The sequence below is a fragment of the Stenella coeruleoalba genome (assembly GCF_951394435.1).
Source record: "Stenella coeruleoalba genome assembly, chromosome: 20".
Classification (NCBI taxonomy): Eukaryota; Metazoa; Chordata; class Mammalia; order Artiodactyla; family Delphinidae; genus Stenella; species Stenella coeruleoalba.
In genome coordinates, this window is record NC_137166.1 from 41594069 (window position 1) to 41619113 (window position 25045).

The following is a 25045-nucleotide window of genomic DNA, read 5'->3' on the forward strand; positions in this document are numbered from 1 at the left end:
AGCGTCTCTCCAACAGATGCTGGCTTTGCTAGCCTGTCCCGCATGAGAAGGAAATCACAGACAAGGAACCTGCGAGTCTCATGTTGTCGCTAACTGTACCTTAAGGGCTGCGTAATTCTGCCCCCCTTCGGAAATCCAGCTTTGAGGCAGTAACCGTACCAAAAAGGCTTCCTGCTCTAGAGCCCTCTTCACGTGGGCAGAGGCCCAGCCCCACCTATGCCCAGACTCCCGGGTCTCTGCAGGGCCAGTTTCCAGGTCTAACCCTGCAGTGCTCACCTGCAAAGGGACAAATGGAGAGGGAGCCGGGCACAAAGGTCCAGTTTAGGAAATCTTTTATTGCAAATTCCATTCCGTGTACTGATTTTGAGAGAAAACACGAGAAAGGCATCTTTCCTGAGCAGCATACAAATGACGGCAAGATACACATTTAGTTGCTAGTGAAGAACAGGATTTTTCAAAATAACGGGATAATTGAAAATTAGCATTTTAAAAGCCGCTGTCTAAGAACAGATTAAGGGTGTGATCCCACAGAAGGTTAATAAAAAAGTTTCTCCCTGGGAAACAGCATATTTGGTGTGATCAAAGCCGACGCCGCATGTCTGAGCACCGCTGGGGGCCAACCGCCAGGCCGCCGTCTGTGAGGTGAGCTTGCCCGGGGCTCTACTTTGGGCCAGAGAAGGGAGCAAAGGCCTTGTCACGGCCTGCCATGCATTCTTCAACCTCTTCCACTGTGCGGGGCACACAGGTCAGCAGCTCCATGCCACTGTCCGTCACCACGACGTCCTCCTCGATCCGGACCTGGTCAGAACGACACGCTCGTTATTTCTGAGCTGGCCTCACACGCTAAGTTTGAGGGTTGGGCCCGACGGCTCCAGGCTGACCCCCGCCGAGAGGGAAGAGCCCTTTCTGAGGAGTGGTCAGTACTGCCGGGGGCGGGGGGCTGGCCTCAAGGCCTCTGTGGGCAGCTGCTGGGAAGAAGGCGCCTCCCACAGGGGCCTGCTCGTGCCACCTGCCCACCCTGGCCTTGCCCCTTGCCCGGTGGCTGGGAGCCCCTGGAGTGGGCAGGGGTTTTGTAGGAATCTGAGTTGCTTGTGTTGAGGGCTGAGGCTCCTGTTAGGTGACAGACCATGAGAAAGGATAAGCCAGGTCCCTCTCCAGTGAGGAAGTCAAGACTGTGCCTCCTGTCCTGGAGGACAAAGAGGTGACACGCAGCAAGGAGCAAGGGAGCAAGGACGCGGGGCCCACCAGCACTCACCCCGCCGAAACCACGGAAGCGTCGCAGGACCTCGCGGTTAAAGAAGCAGGCGCGGGCCGGGTCAGCCAGGGCCTCGTCCAGGAGGTGGTCAATGAAGTAGATGCCGGGCTCCACAGTGAGCACCATGCCCGGCTCCAGGTGCCGAGCGGTGCGCAGGTGCCGCAGGCCGGGCTCGTCCACCCGGTCCACGCCCTGGGGGAGAGGACAGTGAGGGGGATCCAGGAGGGCGCAGCCCCAGCCCAGGGCCACCGCATCGGTGGGAGGAAGATGGAAACAGGTGAGTGTGCGGGGCACCCGCCCTGCCCGTGCAGGCGTCCACACGTGGGGCCCGCCTCGGCCCCATGGGTCCCCCTGGAGCTGCAGGAGGCTCTGTGACCATGGGGGTCTCCAGCCCAGACTCAGCCTTGCTGTGTTGTCCACGGCACTCCAGATAAAACCCTCCGCTCTCTGCACGCTCCCCTAGATTTCTCACATCCCTGCCCCTGTTTCTCCTCAGAACCGTGCCCCGTGGACACCCGTGCGCACACACCCAGGTCATGCTGCCCCTGCTGGCCCATGGGGCTGGCTGGGGGTCCGGCTGCCTCAACCAGGCCCTCTCCCCGCGAGAGGAACAGTAGAAGCCAAACTTGTGCAGCTTTTAAGAAGGCCTGCGGGGCCTCCCAGGCTGCGCGCTTTCTTCTAGGCAGCTCAGGTGGAAACCAGCCCCAGAAGTGCTGGACCTGGGTCCCCCCACAAGCCAAGTCCTAGGTTTTCCACGTGGCCTTCCAGGAGGAGGGACAGGTGCTGTCGGCAGGGCGGGCCGTCAGTACGAGCTCTGGCTCGTGTGTGCACAAACACACGCTCATCCCGTGTGCATGGCCTGGGGGTGTGGGCCCCAAGAAGCGCACGTGGGCGGCTCCACACCATGCCCGTGTGCTGGGCCCCCACTGACCCACGGGGACCGGCTCTCAGCCCTGCAGGGGCACCACCACCCCCCCCCCCGCCCCGCCAACACTCACATGGGCGTGGCCACCGGGGCCAGGAGGGCAGGTGGTACCTAGGACACTTGCAGAAATCTCCCTGCCTTCCCCAGGTCCCAGAGGCACCCATCCATCCTTGGCCAAGGCCTGTGAGTGAGTGGGGCAGCAGGCAAGCTTTCTGGTCGGGCTCTGAGCTTGCCCTGCCCCACTCGCAGCTCTCCCCTGGAAGCCCAGCTGCTGGAGATGGAGCTGTCATTTCTGACTGTTTGGGGGCCAAGAACATCAGACTTCAATTAGTGGTTCATGTAAGGTAACCAGAAACGGGCTGGCTCAGCCTCCATCCACGGCTGGGCACAGCAGGGAAGGCTGTGAGCGTGATTCCATGAGGGCGGGGACAGCGGGGCGTGTAGAAACTGGTACGCGCAGCCGCCCTGACCTGGTGTGAGTCAGGCTGGGACGGAGGTGATGAGGGGACACTAAGGCCCTGTGACCCCTGATGGGTCATGCTCTGGGCCCAGAAGCCTGTCTGGTGTGGTACCTGACCCCAAAACACTACTATGTGCCTGGAAGAGCTAGGCAGGAAGGCAGGGGACATAGAAGGGCACAGTCTGGGATGATAGTCCCTGTGCTCAGGTGGGAAGTGCTGGTGGGACGGGGCGGGGCCCTGTCTCCTGCCATCTGAAGCCCCGTGCCTGCCCCTGGGCAGCCCCTCCTCTCCCTTCCCTTCATGCCGCCCCCCAGGTGCCGTCACCTTCTCTCTACTACAAGGTTGTCAAAGCCAGGGGCCTGGCGGAGGCAGAGACTGACAAAGTCCCCCTGACCTCCTTGGTCACCGTGGGCTCCCTGCTGCTCCAGAGCTGTGTACCGAGGGTGGAGGGTCTGCTCCAACTTGTACAGACAGCCTTCCCTCCGGAAGATTTCAGGACCACGACTCAGACTGGGGGTGAGGGGAGCATGGAAGGGATCCCGTGGGGCACAGGAGAATGTGCGTGCCCCAGCCCACTGACCATGACCCCCCACCCCCCTTCAGAGCACTAGCTCTCGGGAGTCTGCCCTATGGGGTCCACCAGGAACGGCCAGATCAGGGCTGGGAGAAGGATGGAGGCTGAGCTGAGTGGGGAGAAGACCCCTAAAAGGGAAGCAGCTGAGCGCCCAGCCCCTCGGGCCCGGGGACTTCAGCCTTGTTGGGGCTCGGGCCCCTGCCCATGCTGGGTCCACGCTGGCTTCTGCCTGGGCTCAGGGCTCAACGGGGCCTCAACTTTACTGGGCTCCTGGCAGAAGAGACCCAGATGTGTCTATAGGCCTGAAATAAAACAAATGACTTTTATAGGAAAAGCCATATTTTTTCCACAATGTTTATCTGTCAGAAGAATAGACTCCGAGCACAAAGGACTGCTTACTGGAAAAGATGAAAACAGTTTGCTGCCAATTTTCTCTGATGGAAAAAAAGTGCTTTGGAGACTAATGAATAACGAACCTCAGTTAACAATGTCTGGAAGGCCCAGCTCTTGGCTCCCTACGCACAATGTGATGGATAAAAATTAGGAAATTAAAACCGATTTTGTTTCTCCAAATTTAACTGTTTACACTTGAGGAAAAAATAATTGAATAATAATGCTTCTCTTGAGCAATTCCGCCCCCCCCCCAACCCCCAAATATCGTTCTTAGAGCTTTCAAAATACCCTGCAGCTAAGAGGCCAAGCCCAGTCTTGGCTAACTGGCTGGTGGGCCCCAGGGCGTGCACCGATTGCATAACCCGCCCCCTGCACTGCGGGCACCAGGCCAGACGGCAGGGCCGGGCTCACCCACACCCACCGGCCAGGGAGGCTGCAGCCACCTGCCCCGCAAGGCTGCGGCAGGGCCTCCCAAAGCCACAAGCACCGTCTGGGTGGTCCTTTCAAGGGTCGGTCGGTAAGAGGGGGAGGGGAAAGCCTGGCCTGGAGACGCCCACACAAGCCTTCCTCCCCTGCCAAGGGTACGTCCTAGAGACAAGGAGGCCAGCAGAGCGTGCTGGCCCAGGGGCCTGGGGCCCCGGCAGGGGTTGCACCAAGGAGGAAGCAGGAGTAGGACCTGTGAGGGGCGCGGGGCTCAGCTAGTCCCAGGAGGGACCAGGGCCAGCCACCAGCTGGCGGAGCCTCATCACCCCGTCTGAATGAAGTCAGAGGCACGAGGACATGACGGGTGCAGTGCCAGCCCCATCACTAAGACCCAGCTTTGCGGCTCCTGCTGCCCTGTGGGGACCCCGTGCACTGCACACTGACACTCTACCACCTTTCAGGACAGGCGCTGCCCCCAGCGCACAGCCCGGGGCTCTGTGCAGAGCACGCCCATCCCACACCAGGTCCTGTGGAGGCAGCCACGGTGGGGAGGCGTTGGGCACGGAGGGCATCAGGGCAGCGACCTGGGCCAGGACCAACCAATGGGTGAAGGGGGAGGAGGGGCAGCAGGCCTCACCGGGACCCCATTCCTCCTCACCCCCGCCGTCTCCCAGAGCCCCAGCCCAGCCCAGGGAGGGCCAAGCCCAGCTACGGCTCACAGGCAGGCCACTCGGGCTGATGCGCCCACACTGACCTCGGGGTAGCCTCCCACGTCATGCACGTCGATGCCCATGAAGTGGCCGAGTCCATGAGGCATGAACACGGCTCCCAGGTGGGCCTGGACCATGGCGTCCACGCTGCCGGTCAGGATGCCGATGCGGGTCAGCTCCTCCAGATGGATGCGGTCGGCCAGGCGGTGCATGTCGGGCCACCAGACGCCTGTGGCTCAGAAGGAGGTTGCAATGAGCTGCGGAGTCCGGCAGCCTGGCCAGGGCTTCCCCGGGCAAGGTTTCGGGGGACACACGATGCCCTCGCACTGGCTGAGGCAGTAAGGGCCTGAGGTGAGGGGCAAGAGTGATGTGTCCCGGGCAGCCCTTCATGCAGGGCTTTCCCAGCACAGCTCTGGACTTGAGACCCTTCCTTTCTCTCCACTGTGCCCTCAGGGGCAGGCTCCTGTCACCCACGGTCACCACAGGGGCCCAGCCCCTGTCGTGTCTGCTCCTGGGGCCCGGGGAGCCCAGTAAGGTCCTTGGCGTCAGGAGGAGAAAAGCGTTATGTCCCCAGCAGCGGACGTGGGGCGGCCTCAGCGAGCCCCAGACTGAGGCTCAGGTTCAAACGTTGCCTCAGCACCTCAGGCTGGGGGTGGGGGGCACCCCCGCACACCCCCGCATGGGGCTGAATCATCCCTGGAGCCTCTGTGGGGAGCAAAGGTTTCTGGGGTGAAAATGCAGCTGGCACTACCTCACGGGCAAACTGGCAGGGGTCTGTGGCCCTGTCTGCTACAAGCGCTGGGGGACCACCTCCGTGGCAGCCCAGATGTCCAAGCCCCAGGCTGCTAATCAAACTCGTCTTGGCCCCATCCTTCCGGGGCAAAGGTCACCATGCAGAGTACCCCCAGTAACCAACTTTCGAGGAGAGCAGGCTGTGCAGAGCTCAGGGGCTCAGCCCTGCCTGGTGCCCAGGGAGGCCCTTACGGGCTGGAGCCTAGGGCCCTCAGGGAGCTGCCTCCAAGAGCCTCGGCCGTCACTGGGGCACGGCCGCCTTGGCCACTGGGCTCCATGGAGTCCCCACCTTCAGTCTCACTTGAGGGCGCTGGGCGCTCAGCCTGAGCACCAGACAAGGCCTTAGGCTGGCAACCCCCCCGCCCCATCCTACGAGGGTGGAGTTGGGGGCAGGCCATGTGTCGGCGAGGCTAGCAGCCCCAGGACACTCAGGGCCAGGTGGACAGGGTGGGACCGGCACCCAGAGAGGGTGGCTAGTGCCGGTCCCTGCGGCCCCCTCCATGTGGAGAGTAACTCTGGCTCCCAAGGGGCCTCCCAGCCATGCCCTGATGATCACGGGAGCACTGGGACCCCACACCCTGAGGCCTTGTTGGACCCTGTGCTGGTGAGGGTTAGGCCACCAGGGTCTGAAGCTCTGGCTGGCAGAGGGCAGAGGATGGGCCCAAGGGGTAAATGGAGATGAGAGCCCATCCTGGGACACACACCCTCCCCTCTCACATGCTCTTGCTGGGCACCAGTCCCCCATGTGGGGGCCCCCTTTCCTGCCAGAGACAGTGGGCCCACGGCTGGGGTCTTGGGCTGGCTGTGCTGGCTGGAGCCCAGGGCTGATCCAACATCCCAGATCCCCAGGCTCCGGGCTCTGAGCAGGTGGTGCTGTGGCCTGGCCAGTTCACAGGAGAGTGGCCTGCCCCCGGCCCAAGCTACAGGGAGGCCAAGGGTGTCCCCAAGGCTGAGCCTCCTTGGAATCCAGCTCCTGAGTCCAGCTCCGTTCTACCTGCCCGGGCCCACCACATGGGGGTGGCATCCTGGGGTCTGGCTATAACCACGTCAGCGTGGGGGGCCAGGTCTGCACCCCTGAGGGTGGAGCCGGCATGGGGGGCTTTTCTCTGATGGTCTGGCATACTGAAGTGGAGACCTGGGTAACCGGGTCCCACCTTGGCCGCTCACCTGCCGTGTGACCTGGCCAAGCCTTCACCTCTGTGAGCCTCAGATGCCTCCTCTGTCAAACAGGGCCACACGCTGGCCCCAGAAAGCCGGCTGTAGAGGCTCTGGCACCTACTGGGGGACCAGCTCACTAATCCCCCCGAACTGTCATTAGCCACCTGTGGCCAGCCAGACCCCGGCTTGGACACGTGACAGTTCGCTGCGTTCCTGGGGCACAAGCCCCAGCCGCGGCCGCCGCTCTTCTAACACCGACCCACCCACCTCGACCTCCTCGGGTCCGGCCACCTGTGTTCCAGAAGCACACTGAGGTCTCTGCAGGTCAGACCCTTTGCAGACCTGGCTGGCCTGTGACTCCTCATCCTCGAGGTCTCAGCGGAAACGTCAGCCCCTCCTGGGGTGACACCTTCCACCCCACCCCCGCCGTCGTCCTCTCTCTGCTGTCCTGGCTACTCCTCTCATCTCCGTGCACCTTGTTCCTGTCCAGCAGGTGTGCTTCCTTGCTTCTAGGGTCTCTCCACCAGAAAGGTGGCTGCCTCCCCCGGGCACACCAGAGCCTGGCGGAGCGGGTGCCGGTTCAGGGCTGAGCGCGTAGCACGCTCTTTTCTAAGGTCTGCTCCCGCCTGGGGCTCTGGGCCTAAAGAGCCCCCAAACAGCCCAGCGAACTCGGCTCCTGTCACTCAGCCTGGCCCCTGGGACTGAGGAAGGGCCGATGCCCCAACCCCCGGGCAGCTCCATCTCTCTTGGGCAGGGCCTTTTCCGGTGGCCAAGAGAGAGGCCCGGGAAGCAGTCTGACTTCAAACCTGGCTAACTTCCACGGCGGGGCTGCGGTCTCGGCCCAGCCGCAGCAGAGGGTGGGAACCAGGTATAAATCAAGCTCCGTGCTGGCAGCTCGGCTCTCCTCCTGTCCTCGTGGCCCCTTGTGGGGGCCGGACGTGCAGGCCCCAGCGGTCCCCACGGCGCCTCTAGTCTTCCTTGCCTGCGTGCCCTTGGGGAAGGCCTTGCACACAGCTCTCTTGGCCGGGAGTGGGAGTTTCTGCCTGCGTGTGGTTAGGGTTGTGACAGTGATTAAACCTCCAGCAACTTGGCCCCAGCGTCTGGCCCGGATGGTGGTTACGACACCCACGGCCAGGGCAGGGGCCCCTGAAGTGTGTGGAGGTTACTGTCCTAGGGCTAGGCTGGAGGGGTGGGCACAGGCCAGAGGGCCTCCCTGCCCACCTAACGCCCCGACGCCCGGGTTCCTCAACCTCTGCAGCCCGCAGGCACCTCTGAGCCCACACGCCCGGCCAGGGGCATCGGCAGTCCCCCAGGCCTGCTCCTACTGGGGATGCCACGCCGGGGATCACACTGCAGAGACTGGGCACCATCTGCCCCGCCCACCGTCCCACCTCCAGCAAGCACCAAGGCCCGTCCCGTCTTCCCAAAACGTCTCCTGAACCCGGTGACTCTGTGGGCCCCCACCTCTCCTGGACCCCTGCCTGGTTCCTCCCCAGTCCTCGCAATGCCTCACCCCCGCTGCATGCTGCACAAGGCCGGGACACCAGGACAGTTGGAACATGGAACAGACCATGCCAGTCCCCCCCCGCGCCAAGGACAGAGCCCCGAGCTCCTCGGCCTGGCTTCCCGCTCCAGCCCCATCCCTCACCCACTCCTGAGTGCTGGTGCCCCCGTGCCTTCCACCTGCCGTTCCCTCAGCTAGGACCACCCCCCTCCAGGGCCCTCGCCTTCCCAGTCTCACTCCCATTCCTCCTATGGGCCTTTGTGTTGAGGCTTTCTCCAGGAAGCCCTCTCTGACTGCCCCTTCCCGTGCTGCCAGAGCTAAGCACACGGGCACAGCCATGGCAGGCCGTGGCCTCTGAACCCTGAGAAGGCGGGGCCCATGCCCTGCTCCGAGGCTGGTAACCGTTTGGCCTGACCGGGAGCCCCTTCCTCCCTCGTGGCTCTCTTGCAGCCAGTGCTGTGAGCTCATGGGCCCAGGATTCAGGTGTGCCCCCACCCCGCTCCTCTGCGCACTCAGACCCCAGGGTGGCAGGGCAGCATCCGGGTTTGTGCCGCGTCACCTGCCTTTCAGCTCAGAGGAAGCAGAGTCCCAGTGCCCAGGCCCCACTACGTATCCAGAGCAGCCCCTGGTCCCTGGCTGGTCTCCTGTGCCCACCTGGCCCCCCTCAGACCACACCTTCCCCTGCTGGGCCGGGAGCCTGCTGGGCCTGCTGCCTGGGCAAGGAGCCTCGCAGCATCCGTCACAGGCTGGAGGCCTCCTGCCCAGAGCGTGACAGCCCTGGGGGCCCTGAGGCCCTGAGCCGAGCTGGGAAGGCAGCAGAGGGCCCCGGGAGCTACATCCTCACAGCCTCATCCAGACAAAGAGCTCACTTCATTTGAAGACAATGGCCCTCGGGGGATGCTAGCGCGCCAGGCCCTGGGGGTGCAGGAGGGCAGGCTCAGGGCCAGGGTCCCAGGGCAGGCCCCCCGGGCTGCAGGGAACCGTCTGGCAGGCCGCACTGGCGCAGGGCTGAGGGCTTCCAGTCCACCCCACCACACAGCCCGCCTGCTGCCAGGACCTCTGGGGACCCGCTCGCCCTGCAGGAGGACGGGGGCAGCACGTGCCCAGGCTGCAGGCGCCTCGATGCCGAGTTAAGCGTGGCTGCCTCACGTGGTCTCCGCGTGGTCCCTCCCCGCCCGCCCTGGCGGGGAAGCCAGCGAGGGCGGGGACTCACCCACTGCCCTTCGGCCAGCAAGGGAGCCTCTCAGGCCAGAGTGGGGACACAGGGCCCTCACCAAACACAGCCCTCCCTGTCCTGGCTTCTGCCAGAGGGCGCTCACGATCTGGATGGCGCGGTCTCCCAGCACCTCTGTCTGCCAGAGCCCTGCGTTCCGCACCATGTCTAAGGCGAGGCCTGCGGGGAGTCCTGCTGCTGCAGCCCCTGCCCCGCCCCCCCCACAGGGAGTGAGGCAGAGCAGACCCCGGGAGTCTGCAGAACTGCCCCGCCCTGCACCTGCGGCCAGCTCAGACACTGGCTCTGGCCCCAGGCTTCCCCACAGTGCCTCCTCCCCTCATGCGGGCCGGGGCAGAGGCGGGGGTGGTCCCATCGGCAAGCTCCTGGGTGTCTGCGGAGACGGGGTTGGGGGGGCAGACACGGAAGCCTTGGAGAGCTTCGACTGCACCCGGCCAGAAGCCGGCACGTGGCCGCCGCATCCCCTCCCGCGGGGCAGATGAGGGTGGCGTTCTCCCAGGTGTAGCAGCTGCCTGGCCTGCCCCTGCCACCTCGTGCGGCCCCCTGAGTGAGCTCAGCCCTCCTTCCCTGGCTGTCTCTGAGTGGCGGTGAGGGACGCTCCCCCTCTGACCCCAGGCCTGCTTTCCTCAATCCCGGGGCAGTAGGCCAGGATCTGGTATGCTCCGAGCACTGGTCCCTGCCTCTCCTCTGGGCATCTTGCTGTGACCCCGGCCGCCTTTATTTACTCTTCCCTGGAAGGCTCAGGAAGCAGTCACGCAGTCTCAGCGGGTGTTTGTCTTGGCCCAGGAGCCAAACCCACAAACCAGGGGCATTTCCGCTAGGATAGGGCACAGGGCTGACCTGGCCACGGCCTCTGAGCTGCCCGTGGGGAGGCGACCTGCCCCGACGTAAGAGCAGCTCTGTGGGCAGGACCCCCATCCCGCCCGGCCTGTACCGCATGTGGCCCCTGGGGAACTGTGTGTCACAACCCTGAAGCACGGGGTGTGGGCTGGGGGAGCTCTGCAGGGGCTCTGCTTCAACCCCCCGACAAGGGAACTTCGAAGCCCCACTGTGCGCCGGGGGAGGCCTGCCTCCGTCTGCAGGGACCAGCTCAGCTGAGCCCAGCCTGGCCGGGCCTGAAGCCTTATAACTAACTGCCCCTGAAGTGACATGGCCAGGAAGCCCCACGGGACCTCGGTGCCAGCACCACGCACCAGGCCCTTTTAGTGCAATGTGTGGCCCCGGGGACCTGCCTGTGGCCCCGGCCACCTTCTGGGCAGAGTTGGCATTGCTTGGTTGGCCGACTGAGCTGGCCGGGTCCTGCCCAGGCCGCAGCAGGTTTTCCTGTGGGTCGGTGGGGTCAGCCAGGCCTTGGCCGCCACCCGTCTCAGCACAGGGACGGGGCTAAGCAGTGCTAGGGACATGAAGCCCGGAGCTCCAAGGTGAGCGAAGAGCCCCAGCGGAGACACTGTCCCTCCAAATCCCTACCTGCCCGACATCCCGCCAACCTTCCCCCCCCACCATCGCCATATGCCTTGGCCTCACTCTGCCCGCCCCTCTGTCTCCAGAGTGGAGTGCGGCAGGAGCCCTCCATCCTGCCGTACCGCGGCCCGGCGCCAGGCGCGGGTCCACGCAGGCCCACGCCACGCTCCCAGAGGGACCCGCCATGGGGCGTGGGTGCACAGGGGTCACGGGGCTCACCCAGAGGAGTGTCCACCTCGGGGGCCAGGCACCTCCACCCACTCTCACTGGCCCAAACCTCTTGCTACATCTGGAACGCTTATCACTTAAACGACCGATGTTCAAAGCTGGGCAGAACCGTCTATTCCTTCTCTCTCTAGGGTAAAGCGAGGGTGTCAAGGGAGGAGGAGGAGATGTCCCTTGCTCGGGATGACTGCCCCACACAGGCCAGGTTTTACAGGTCACAGGTCACACATTCTGAGGTTTAAAGGTCAAAAAGTATAAAAAGGCTTCTGGTGAACACTCTCCCTTCTCCCCACGCCCCGCCCTGTCTGTCTGGTTCCCTTCCTGCACCTCTTCTGTGGATTTCCAAGCACATGTGGATCCACGTTCTCGCCGTCCTGTTTTTCACAAAAGGGGGTCCCCTGGCCACCCCCTCCTGCACTTCTGTGTCTTCGTGCAACGGTTCGTCCTGGAGGCGTCCGTACTAATTCCTACCTAGAGGGAGCTGCTTTTTTTTTTTTTTGGCGGTACGCGGGCCTCTCACTGTTGTGGCCTCTCCCGTTGCAGAGCACAGGCTCCGGACGCGCAGGCTCAGCGGCCATGGCTCACGGGCCCAGCCGCTCCGCGGCATGTGGGATCTTCCCGGACCAGGGCACGAACCCGCGTCCCCTGCATCGGCAGGCGGACTCTCAACCACTTGCGCCACCAGGGAAGCCCGCTGCTGCTTTTTAAACACAGTTATAGCACAAGATGCTGTTTTCTTTCCCAGCTGCTAAACCAGGCAAGTCTCGTTGACACTGTCGCCCGGCAGGAGCTTAGCTTTGAGGTTTCCTTCCTTGTCTCCTTTCTGGGGTGTATGTGAGTTCCTCATCCTTGGACTCATCTGGTCACCAAGCTCTGTTCCCTCTGGACACAGGGTGCAGGCCCATCACCCCTCCGGGGCTCCCTGGCTTCTGGTGGGCCCCAGTGCTGGATGGGGGCATCCACAAAGCCCTGCTGACAATTTGCCTCCCCCGAAGGGGGCAGCTGCAGAGGACCCCTCACAATCAGCACCTGGCCCGCAATAACTGGCCACGGGGCCGTAGAGGCCAAGAACCGAGCCATCAGATTCTGGGCCCGAAAGGGGCCACACACTGGGGCCTTACAGTCTGGGGGCTCAGGATCTTTTCTTCTTTTTCTCTTTGTAAAAAAAAAAGCTCCACGGAGGGATACAAATCTGACTGCCACAGTGCCCGATTTCAGCATGAACTCAGAGCCCAGCCCTCAAGGCCTGTCACGCCAGGTGCTCAGATGGCCCCGCAACCTCCTCTCACCATTCCCCCAACACCGGAGAGACACTCAGCTCCCGCCAACCCAGCCGCAGCCGGCAGCCGCGAACGAGGGTGCTCCACGCGCAACCAGAGGCCGGTGTCCAAGCTGCCAAACCCTCTCTGGAACAGACTCTGCTTGGGGACAGGGCAGAGGACATGCTGACATCCCAGTGGCCAGTGTGGAAGGGAAGAGGTGCAGGTGGAGGTCGGATGGGATGTGGGGTGACCTTGGGATGAGCTCCCCGATCCCCAGCTGTCCCTGCTTGGTGGTCAGACCCCTTTCCCAGGAAGGATGCTGGGGACCCGCCAGCATCTGGAGCCTTGCTGGCTGAGCACGAGAGGGGGCAACAGATTCAGGTCGCAGAGTGCGGGACCTGCTTCTCCGAGGTGCCCTGCCACCTGGCCATCTGCATCCCCACACCAGGTGGTCCTCCCTGCAGGCCCCGCCCCTGCCCTCACCTGGCTTCATGGTGTTCATGACGGCCCGGCAGCTCCGCAGCACCGCCTCATAGATGGCCTTCTGGTCCAGGGTGAACTTGCCGTTGGCGGGAAAGGAGCACGTGATGTCTGAAGCAAAGCAGTAATACTCACCGCCCATGTCGAAAACGCTGCAGGAGGAGTGGGGCGTGAGGCCAGGGGGACACTCAGGGGCACCCGTCCCCTCCAACCACGCTCCCCTCCCGCCCGGCGCCCAAGGCCGCTGAGCCTGAGCCTTCTTGCAATGTGGCCGGTGCAGGCAGCAGCTTGGGGCCCTCCGACCCCGCTGTCTCCTCATGGTACACGAGTGGCCAAGGAACCACGGGGCATCCCAGGAGACCTCCGTCTCCAGAGCAGGAAGGCTGGGGGCAGTGGGGCTGCCCACACACCTCCCCTCACAGCCTCTGCTGGCCAGGCCTCTGGATGCCCAGCTGTGGGGAGGGGGAGGGGCGGAGATGTCCCCAGGCCCCCGCCTGCCACCTGGCCTCCACAAGGGCATTCTGACAGACCCTCCCGGGGCCACCCGGCACCCAGCATGGGGCACAGCTGCAGGCCACAAGGCAATGCTCATGGGAGCTGGACGGGTCCTTGGAACAGGTGCACCCGCCTGACAGAAGACGTGGGCTGAGCTGCACTGCCTGCTTCTTGCAGGCCCCAGTGTCCTAGTGAAAACCCAGCTGATAGCTCTGCTCCAGCTCTGGGGTCCCCTTGGCCAGAGAAGCGTGGCCCTCTCCCCACTGGGGTGGGACAGTGTGCTCTCCCAGGGCCCGGCTGGCCAAGACCCCGACTCTGGGGCCATCTGGCCCCCAGCATCTCCAGGTGACAGAGTGGAGACCAGGAGGCACAGAAGGTGGGAGTAGAGAGGGGGAGGAAAGAAGAAGCTGGAGCTGGGAGCACGAGCCAGCAGAGGCAGGACGGTGCTGGGACAGGCAGGCAGGCTGCTGAGTCAGGAGGACGGGCCAGCTGAGCCTGCCCTCTGGACACCCCGTGACAGGGCCCCGGTGCAGCAGGGATGGGAGGGAGAGGAGGGAGCCTCGCTCCCACACCCTTGCTGCCTGACCACGCGCTCACACCCTTTACTGGTCAAGGACGGGTAAGAATCCTGCCCTAAGCATCCTCCACGGTGAGATAAGACAAAATAAGTGAGGGGCTGCTGGGTCCAAGCCTGGCTCCCACTGGGTCACCCACGCTGAGGGGAGTGGGGTGCCCAGACTGAGCGGCCTCCACATCCTGTCCCACCCCAGCAGGCTGCTCGACTGCAGGCACAGAGCAGGGACCCACCAGCCCCCTGACCCCATCACGGGGTCAGGGCCAAGTCAGGATGCTGACAGTGACAGAACCGACAGAGGGACATCAGTCCAGCCTCAGGCCTGGCCCCCTGCGGTGTCTTCAGGACCAGGTGGGGTGGAGGCGGTGAGGGCTGTCCTCTCTGTGCCTGGCTTTGCCCCTTGGGGGGCAGTCTGAAGCCGCACAAATCCTGGCAAGTCTGAGCCGGCTGGGGGGGGGGGGCAGAGCCACGCCTTCCGTGACAAGGGCTTCTCACCCAAACCCAAATTCTAATGGTAAACACGATGGCTCAACCAACATTCCAGAAGCTGCCTGTGTGCCTGTCTCTGGGCACCCCTACCCCCAGCAACTGGCCCTACAAGTGGAGCAAGGAGTTGGGTCACGCGGCCTGACGGCAGCACCGGGGACACCACAGAAACAGACCTAAAGGAAAAACGCGAGCGCTCGGGATCCGCAGACGCCCTGCTGGAATCCAAAGTCCCCAGTCGGGCACTTTTTAATCTCCTGTCTTTTTCTGATTGCAAAACACCATAAACAGTGTCAATAGTGCACAAAGCATCAGATAACAGCTCAGGTGATTCTCAGGGGGCGGGGAAGAGCCCCACTGGCACGGCAGGGGAGACTGCGTTGGGTCAAAGTCACAGACTCTGGGGGACCCTGCCTGGGGCAGGCCAACGGAAGGGGCACTTGGGCCTCACTTGAGGGGACCCGCCCAGGCCCGGTGTGGGAACCGAGGACCGAATGTCGAGAAGCCCCCAGCAGACATGCCCAGGCATCTGCTCTCCAGGATGCGCCAGATGCACCAGGGTGCTAGGGCTGACGGCTGTCTGCAGCCTTACTCCCGCCCGGGGCACATCCCCACTCCCCTCCCGCCCCCCTCCCAGCTGGCCAGGAGGGTGGGGCGTATCTTAGCCCTAAACTGCAGGGAAACTGAGGCTCTGAACACTGGTCCAGCAAAGTCCCAAGTCGATGGTCAGCAGTTCGGAGCCCAGGAATGGGCTCTCCTGTCCTGGCTCTGGCCCTCAGCCTTCAGGGCCTCAGTTTTCCCACTTTTAAAATGCGGACTCCACCACTGCTGCATGTTCACGTCCGCCAGGGCCAGCATGCAGACGGGCCTGGGGAGTGGAACCGCATGGGGCCGCGGCCTAGCTTCACCCGGGGAGCAGAGCATTCTCATTTGGGCTCCTCAGAGGCAACAAAGGAAAACCGTCTGTGGTTTGTTGATTCAGAAGGCCCAGGAACGGCCTGAGCAGACAGGACAGAGCCAGGGGCGTGGGGACGTGGATTCCTGGGGGCCACCACATCAGAGGGCAACCTGTAGCAGCGCCCCCGGCAGAAATTTCTATCGGACTGTGCAGATCTCAAACAAAAACAGAAATTAAACTATTTAAAAAGCCAGGAAGCCCACAGGAGCAGGCCAAACACTGGAGTCACCCAGAGCAGTGAAAACAGGACTCTTCCCCAGGACAGACGAGACTCCTGACCAAGTTCTCAGAAACAAAAATGTGGGAAGGTGGGTGCTTGGAGTTCCTCAGCCAGTCTGGCTTTATTGTTCAGGTTCTAGAAAACTTCAGCTGTATTTTTTGTTTTAAAATCATCCGCTTTCTGGAGAAGGAAGTGCACACCCAGCTGGCCAGCTCCATCCTGCCCAGCGACGCTCAGGCACGGGGCTGACGTCTATTTTTGTGCTCTCAGTTCCCTATCTTTTTTCGCTCTTTTTTTTTTTTTTTTTAAATCCCCCTCAGAGTTCCTACATGTATAAGTTATTCAGATTTTAAGCCATTCTGGAATCCAGGGATGAAAGCCATTGCCTTTTATAAATCATCTCCTCTGTGTCCACTCCATCCGTCCTCTGAATGCACGCTGATGATGGAGAATTCGCTCATACTTTGGCTCAACCGAGAACGCCGGATCCGTCCTCCCCGGCTGCCTGGGGACACCCACCGGGGACCTTACCATCTCTGGCCGAGTGAACGCGTGTGATAATCTAAGCCATCTGGGGAGATATTACACATCTCCGAGCAATATGCTGGCGTCTCAATCCTCACATGTGTTCATCTGGTTCTATTTCTGGCTCAGATGAGAGGTTCTGTCTTCCGCTGGCTCCTCCTGGGCAGCTTCAGGCCCGGGCTACCTGCCACCATTGGCCCACCCAGGCCCTCCTCAGTCCCCCTGGCTCCACCGCAGGCAGAAGGCCTACGAGACGGTTCGGCCAGTGATGTGAGGCCTGGGGCGGGTTTGGGGGAAATGCTGCAGTGCTTATACGAGGGCCGCTGTGTACGCAGGCTGCAGCTTCATTCTAAGCTCCAGGGCCGTTGCCTCGCTCTCAGCTACCTCTCACCCCAGGTAAGGCACTGCGCATGCACCCGTGTGTGCATGCACCACCTCAACGACCTATGCGTCACAGTCGCAGCATTTCAGACCCCAACTTGCAACCGCCCCAGTCTGCGTTCCAGACCAGGCTGGGGGATTTCTGAGCTGCGGGAAACTCCTGCTTCCCTCCAGACCTCAGCATGAGACAGAGAGGGAGGCGTGCTGGTCACTTTCCCGTTCATGTGCCGCAGGCCAGACAAGACCCAAGGGCCACCCACTGGCTCCCAGCCAGACCTCTGGTGCAATGCCGAGCCCCAGGTGTGGCCGGCGGGGCAAAGGCCGCCACTCGGAGCCTGGAGGCTCCCTCCGTACCACAGGCTGACTCACCAAGCTGCTCTCTCCCCGGAGAGACTGCCTTCTGGGCATCCCTGTTCCCCAACCCAGTCACGGGACAGCTGTTCCTGTGGGGCCCGGGCAGACAGGGAGGTCACCTAGGCAACCAGCTCCAGGACCCCCAGAGCCAGCACTCGCCAGCACACACGGTGACAAGAGCAGGCACGTGCTGTGGGCCTCCTGTGTCCAGTGGAACTGTTGTTACCTTTCTACAGATGACATGGGGAGAAGCAGAGCACCAGTGTGGGCTGCGTCCCCAGGAAGGACATTACTCGGTACCCGTCTGACCTATGTGTGGGACACGGCGGGCGCCCACCCGGGGTTGGCTGCTGCCACAGCACAGCGGGGCGAGGGCTGGGCGTCAGGGCCGTGGCCTCCGCGGGGGAGGCAGTGAGTCGGTGTCACGCGCACAGCACATGCTTCGTTCCACTTTCCGGTAAGTGGTGTCCCATGGTATCTGCGAGCACCCGGGCTGTCTGGACTGGTGCTTTCACACTGTGAGTCGTGACGTCAACTGCGTGGGATACAGGGAAGGAGCATAAACAGACAACACAGAACGGACAGAAACCCCGTGGTGAGGGTGCCTGGTTACCATCTAGGCATGTCTGTTCCCCTGGTCCTGGGTTATAACGTAAAGGCTGCTTCAACCTGGACGGCAGGTGGAAGGCCACGGCCACTGGTCTGGACAGATGGCTGACCAGGGCCTGTGCCCTCCTGAGAGTGTTCTCTTGCCCCAGGACTGGGGCATGTCCTTAAGACCATCCAATCCTCAGGAGGGGGCTGCCTGGTGACAGCTGCGTTGTCCTCTGAGGAGACAGCCAGGCGGGTGCGGGCGGGGTGGGGGTGCGTCTGGGCTGGACCTGGCATCAGGAAGCTGGGCCTGGAGGTGACACTCATTCCCTAAAGCTGACCGAGGCCTCAGGCACCAGGACAACGGGGGCTTGGGGACACCTCAATGTGGCCTCTCTGCCAGCCGGGGAGGAGCCCTAGGCATGACTCGCCCCTCCGTGGGCAGCAGCACACAGATGCCGGAAAGACATCAGACCAAGTGGCCCCCAGGAGTGGGCAGGATCATCCCATCCTTGCCTGAGATGCCAAGGGGGCTGCCGGGACCCTGGGTGAGCAGCGGGCACCCCGCAGCCCGCAGGGGTCGGGGTGGGATGTCGATGACGGAGACACAGGCTGTCGTCCCGGGCGCCATGTGACGGAGGGGGTGAGGCGGGGCCACGCTTCCCAAGCAGTTTACACTAACATCTAGTCCACACCAAACCTGTGGGACGAACAGGGAACTAACTCGAGAGAAGGGCAGGGAGAAGCCAGCCGGTAGTGGTGCCAGTGGCAGGAGGAGGGTGGCCAGGAGGGGAGAGAGCTGCCCCAGCCGTGCCCCCTCGTGGGCCTGGCTCCTCCTCTGTGGCAGGAAAGGACGGGGCAGCCCGGGCAGCCCTGCAGACAGTGTCTGACACCACCTCAACTCGGGGAGCAGCAGCACGCACCACCCTCAGGCCAGCGACACTTCGGGTGTCTTCCGGGGCCTCCCTGGGAGGAAATGAGTAGCCCTTATTTCTCTGGGCTTCGGTCCAGGAGTGCTGTGTCAGCCCTCCGCCAGGCAGCAGGGCAAAGCCGGGGCTTCAGGCTGACCGTCATCGGGGCAAGGAGATGGAAGGGGCCCTCGTCCCACTACAGGGAAGGAGAGGAAATGACACAGGCTGGCTGCTGAGGGACGCGCTGGGACAGGCGTCTGTCTCCCCCACTAACCGAGCTGGCCGCCCCCTCCCATGCCCCAGGACACAGAGACCACAGCCAGCAGAGATGAGCCCGGCAAGCACGTCCTGAGGCAACGCTGCCCTCTTCTGGCCAGTGTTGGGAGGTCCGGCTCGCCACCCACCAGCCACCTGCTGTCTGCCGCTGGGCAACCCAGGCTGGGGCATCCTTCGACTGGGGCAGCTAGAAGGTTCTGATAGGGGCCACAGGGCACGCTATCCCAGGGACCACTCCTCCGCCACCTGATCAGATGGTGGGAGAGGGAGGAGGTGGCAGGTGAGGAGCGGTGTCCCAGCTGTTTTCCAAATCAGACCCCACTGGATGCAGACCCTGGACCCTCCCTACCTCTGCCCCCTGGGGTGTGCCTGCTGGGCCCAGAGGAGGCGGGGAGTCTAGTGCAAGAGTGCATCCAACTCAGGATGCACTACTTCCCTGGGGACTTAAACGTGGACAGTGGCGCTCCCTGGTGGCCCACAGGCAGGGCACCAGCCCTTGGCGCTTCTACCCACCTTTGGAGACTCTGGTTTCCAAGCCCAGGCTGGTTCTGGGAGGAGAGGGCAGTGCGTGAGGGCTCAGAGGACCGTCACCCCAGCCACTCCTGTACTCACAGGGTCAGGATTGATTTGGTGGTGAGGGGTTCTCCTGGGGCTCCCACCCAGGAAGGGCCTTCGATGACGTTCGACACTGTCCCGTGTGAACTCGGCAAGAGCATTAATTAGAAGCGCGCCGCACTCCTGTTACCCTGCTTGCTTTTGCCTTAAAATGAAAACAGCAGCTACTGGCTTCTCTAGGACAGCAACTTGGTGACGGGGTTCATGGTGAACCCCGAGGGCCACAGCAGGAAAGGGCTCTCAGAGGCAACAGCAAAGCCCCGAGAGGCCCCACAAGAGGCCTTGTGCCTCTGAACCAGCCAAGAGGGAGGAATGTGGGGACCTGAGGCCACGTCCAAGTCCCGTTCCCCACCCCGGGATCCATGCAGAGCAAGCGGGGCAGCATCCCGCCGAGGTGAATGGCGGGGGCTGGCGTGGCGCGAGGAGGGGTCCCCCAAATCCTCTTCTCAGCTCTCGGGGGACGCTGCTGATGTGGAGTAAGAACCAGCGCGTCTAACGTACGGGGCCCCGATTTCCCGGCCCAGCTCCCGGGAGGCGCCTGGTTTCAGAAGGACAGAGGAGCAGACGGTGGCCCTGGCCGGCTACATGCTCCACCTGGCATGCGCCTCGAGGACAGTTTGGGGGCTGAAAACACAGAGCAGGCAACCACGTGACCAGAGAGCTGCCTGAATACACTGGGCCCGGCACACGCTCTGCTGGTGGCTCTCGCCTCCAGTCTCCGTCCTGGAACCAGCTGCTGGAAGGCGGGCCTCAGGGGCACAGGTGCGCTGCTGGCTCTGGGGATGTCGCCGTATTGCAGCTCTCTCCTGCCAGGAGCCACCTGTGCCGGGCTCCACACTCAACGTTTTGCCCTCATTATCCCAGTCCTCAGAGCTGGGTGCTGTCTCTCCCCCAACGATGGATGGAGAAACTGAGGCTCAGAGGGGTGGCCATTCAGCTAGGGAGGGGGAGGGCAGGGACTTGAACTGGGGACCTTCTGTGTTCATCATCACACGTCTGGGACCAGAGGGAGAGGGATGGGAAGGGCTGGCTGCCCCCTCGGCATCTACTCCTCACTTTCTCCAGCAGAGTCTGACTGTCCTGGACCAGCTCCGGCCCCCGAACGGCCCCACTCCTAAATGTTAAACTCTCTCTGGGGCATTTTCACCCGACATCAAGGAACGGAGACCCAGCGCGTACGACCCGATGGGCACCTGGAAAACGGTCATGGCTCTGGGCGACGCTCAGCTTCAGGGAAAATTCTGCACCATGCTTGTATTTTGGTTTTGTACCTTATGATGAAGTGCTGTGGATTTTATGTTGGGATAACAGAGCGCTCTGTTATTTACCAAACACAGTGGGCGCTTGGCAGATCAATTTCAATAAAACAATGGATTATAAATGCCGCCAGCAACCTGGCAGTAGCAGTAATCAACAAAACATGTTGTTCTAAATGCTGCATAATAAATTGACTATAATAAACTCATAATTATTCTACTGGCTACATTTCAGAGTTGGCACCAGAAAACTAAAATCACCAGCTTGGGCTTGGCATTAACATCTGTGGGATTCCCTGGATCACTCCTGTCTCTAAAGCTGCGACCAGGAGACACAGGTGCCGCACACTGCCCGGGAGGGCCGAGGCCACAGCGTCTGGACGTGTGGAGGAGGCCTGCTGTGTGGCACCCCTGGTCAGCCAGGCCCCACCGCGCCAAGGGCCCCCAGAGCCAGCCTCTCGTGGGGGGAGGACGGCCATAGGACGCATAAAGAGAAGAGGGGAGAAGCAGTCCTTTCCTCTGGGCCGTGCCAAACACAGAGAAGAAAGACTCAGAGCCACGTGGCCCTGCTGCAGAACCCTCCGACAGGGACAGCTGGGGCCTGCTGGTGTGGCTGGGGTCTGCCTCTGCCTGGGGACTGGGTTTCCACATCCTGGCCCAGCCAAAAGGGGCCGCAGAGTCAAAAGCGTTAGGAAAGGTTCTAGGAAGCGTGAGTCCCTGAAGACACCAGGCGATCTTCCTTTGGGGCCACCAAAGGGAAGGACCCCCCCCACTTTCCTTAGTCTCCAGCGGAGTCAAGCCGGAGGCAGCCGACCCCATCCCCAAATCCTCTGGCTCTGCACCTGGACGCTCCTGTGTCTCAGTGACCTTGCCTACATGGTGGGGGGGTGGCGGGAGAGTGAGGGGAGGGGGAGACACCCACTTCATGGGATCAACATGAGCAAATCTACATAAAGAGCTGTCCCTGGCACCAGGCACAGGGGAGAACCCTGTCAAAGTTGCTGCACGCCCTTGGCCCCTATGCCAGGAAGGGCATTAGACACTCTGGGGGTGGGGGTGGGGGTTGCAGTGAGTGGCAGTGGTCTCTGTGTCCACATTGGGTGTCCCCCTCTGCGTGCTCCCGTCCCTGTCCTGCTGACCCAGGCCCCTGAGAGAGCGTGTGTCCACCCAGCACTTGTGGTCCCAACGTGTCCCTGCTGCCGCCCAGTGCAGGGCCAAGTGCTGTGTGCTGTCTCCACCGACAGCAAGTAAACTGAGGCCCAGAGTGGGAATTAAGAGGCTTTGTTTCCTCCCAGAAGGCTGAGCTGGGCTCCTGCCAACAGGGGCCAGGGCCAGAACATCCATCCAGCTCCTGACCCTGGGTGAGTGGACACTGCAGCCAGTGGGTGCCTGGTGCGCCCTGCAGCAGGGGCACCCTGGGCTTGGGCGGGTTTCTGAAAACACTGGGCAGTGACAGCTCAGAAGCAGGCATCCCTTGGCTCACATCCCCCGGTGGCTGTGGGCCAGGGAACCCCGTGTGCAGCCTTCCCCACTCCCTGCGTGAGGCTGGTTCCTGGCCAGTGTTGCAGGCAGGACCGGAATGCCAGCTCGGGGATGGAGCCTAGCAGGGCACATGTGCGACCCGAGCGGGGGCACGGCACTGGCGGGAAGCAGTGCGATGGAGCCTGGCTCAGGTGCCTCAGCAACAGGAGGGAAAGGCACCAAAGGACCAGGTGGGACAGTGCGCACCCCTCCTGCCCTCCTCTGCGGGTCGGTGACCACAGCAAGATGTCTGCAGGCCAAGACAGGTGGTCCCGTGGGGCTGGTGGCCTCTGGACGGCTCTCGGGAGCCCTTGGCAGCCTGGACTGGCTCTGCCCGACATTTGGGTGGTGGAGAGAACAGGCGGGCAGTGCGAGCGCCCGTGAGCGGAGGACAGGGCCGGTCCAGGTCAGTGAGGCGCCCACAGGCCCCTGCCAAGGCCAGAGCGCCTACCCAAGAGAGGGGCGCGTACGCCCAGCACGAGCCCTACACACTGGGGTCTGGGAGCAGGGTCTGCGACTCCGCCTGCTGGGCACAGTCCATCGGAGGGCTGGAGGCTGTGGGTCCTGCCCACGTCTGCTCAGTCACGGCTCCGTGGGGAGCAGGGAGCACATCACACTATGCTCAGCAAAGCCCTGCCAACAGCCTTGAGGGCCAAGCACCACCTCTGACCTCCGCTCGTGCCAAGGAGCCTTGAGGCAGGAGCTGGCAGGTTCAGAGGGCGGGGGACTCCCTAGGGGTCTTCTCCGCTCCGAACTGAGATGCCCGCCCTCCCGGCACCAAGCCAGAAAAGTGAGCGTGGTGGGTGCTGGGAGACGGCACAGGCCCTCCTGAGGTGGTGCCTTACCCGCACGACACAGGGCCCCGCTCCCCTCTCTCAGGGCCGCCTTGGTCCCGGAGAGGAGGCTACGTGTAGGCCAAAGTCTTGGCACAGAAGTCTGGACCCAGAGCAACGGGGGGACCTCACCGTGGTCCGCCTTCTCAGGGTGGGACCGAGAGGCCGTGGTCAGCCACCTTTGGGGCTGAGGCCCACTGCAGCCGCGCTGTTCACACGCAGAACCAGGGCAGCTTGGGGGCTGGCGTCACTCACCACATGTCTCCGTCCTGGATGGTCTTGTCGTTGGGGGCCCCGGCGTGTCCGTAGTGCAGCACGGCCGAGTTCTCACCACTGCAGAGTACCAGGGGGAGGTCAGCAGCCCATCCTCACCCAGCAGGCCCCGGGCGCCAGCACCCCAACTCCCTGCCCCAAGGGCAGTGCTGTCCACCTTGCAGCAGGGGCCCAGGGCCGCTGGACCAGGTCCACAGCCTGAGGTGGGGGTGAGGGGCAAGGTGGCCCTGGCCTAGTGCAGTCACACGGCTCTTGGCCAACCTCTGGGCTCACGGCGGTGGCGCTGGCAGCGCTCCCCTGGCTGAGGTGTTCGGGTAGGTGGCCTCGGCTGGGGATGTGGGCCTGATGTGGGAGCGAGGGCCTGCGGGCCCGGATAAGGGACTCCAAAGAAGCCCTTATTTCCTGGTGACTGGCGGAGAGGGGAGGCCCAGTGGGAAGGGCCGGGCTGTGTCAGGGGGCTGCCATGGAGGTCCACCAGGCCAGGGCCACAGACGGTGAGCAGTGGCACCTCGCCCCTCTGCTTGAGAACACTTCCCTAATGAGCGATGCCTTTAAGAAAAAAAAAACTTTTAAGTCTGTCGAAAGGGAAAAAAAAAACCCACTGGGTGTAATATTTATGGTCCTGTTTGGGAGTCTTAGGAATCATAAAAGTAGAAATAATGATTTTTCTCTCTATCCGCCAGAGAAGAACATTTCCAAGGACTGAGATGTTCACATGTATTATTCATGTGCCGAGGACGTGCACAGCAGCAGAGCTGCCGGCTCCATCCCGGCTGGACAGGGGCCAGATCCTCTGACCCAAGGGGAGAGCACAAGGAGACTAGACGGGGTGAGCCTCGGGGACGAGGGGGCCGCCCACACCCAGGACGTGCCCCTCAAAGCCACGCAGCAGTGCAAACTCACGGCCATGAGCTGCCCCTATACTCGTGGTCATTTCCACCCTGTGTCTCCAAAGCACACCCGGCCAAGTGCGGGTGACACACAGGACGCACAGAGCCCCCGCCCCCAGCCACAACGCGCCACACACAAACACGCCTGCAGTGACACCCTGCGCGACAGAGCCCCAGACCCACCCACGGCTGCGCTGTTCCCCACACGGCCACACACACGCAAAACCGCAGCCTCCGGCACTGACCCAGCTCCTTCTGCACCGCCGGCACACAGAAGCTGGCATAGCCTGAGGTCACGGCCCGGTCCCCCATGCTGGGAGCGTGCCTGTGTGGAGGGGGCGAGGAAGGCCAGCCCCAGGAGAAGCAGCCAGCTGGAGACGGGAAGGGAGGGCACGGCAGCGGGCAGGCCGGCTCCCCTCCTCACCCGGCACTGCCCAGGACGGGCAGAAGCAACCTCTGCTCCCAGAGCCTTAGGAGGGGAGAGCGACTTCTAAGGCTTAGGTGGGCACTGCCTCGGGCATAGGAGCAACAGGTGCGTTTAAGCTGGGAGGACGGTGGGGTCCCCTCGCTCTCCCTAACCTCCTCCCGTGATCATTCCCACGCCGCCCAGGAGGTGCGCTTACCTGCCGCAGATGCAGGTGTAGGAGCTGTGGCGCATGCCACCCCGGGAGAAGCAGTAGTGCTCGAAGAGGCTGCGGGGGAAGGAAGACACGTCAGAGTAGAGTCACCGGAGCACGCACGCCCCCCGCCCCCATGCAAATCCTCAGCCCAGGCCCTGCTCAGCTGCACCTGCAGGAAGGCCTGAACTCCCCAGCGTGGATCTGTGGCTGGTAACCTGTAGCCCACAGGCCACCGAAGCACAGAGGTCAGCGCGGAGTGGGGACAAGGCTGGAAGAGCTTGCCACTTCCAGTGCCACGGCGCTGCCCAGCCTTTCAGGCCCATCAGGAAGACAGCCCTGGTCCTGCAGGGAGATGGGCTAGGGCAGGGGCCACCTGCCTCTGCAGGGCGGGAGGGGGCGTCTCCCTGTGACT

At 62.9% G+C, this 25045-nt stretch overlaps 1 protein-coding gene across 1 annotated transcript in view; it reads right to left on the reverse strand.

Moving 5' to 3' along the window:
* Window positions 1–355: 355 nt before the first annotated feature.
* The window catches only part of PEPD (peptidase D), a 114401-nt gene continuing 89711 nt past the window's right edge, over window positions 356–25045 (reverse strand). Inside the window, exons 10-15 of the mRNA XM_079907767.1 lie at window positions 24637–24705; window positions 23106–23183; window positions 12858–13006; window positions 4786–4970; window positions 1256–1447; window positions 356–798 (exon numbers count right to left, since the gene is read on the reverse strand). Coding sequence (XP_079763893.1) covers window positions 661–798; window positions 1256–1447; window positions 4786–4970; window positions 12858–13006; window positions 23106–23183; window positions 24637–24705 — 811 coding nt within the window. The 3' untranslated portion in view covers window positions 356–660. The remainder of the gene's footprint in view (window positions 799–1255; window positions 1448–4785; window positions 4971–12857; window positions 13007–23105; window positions 23184–24636; window positions 24706–25045) is intronic.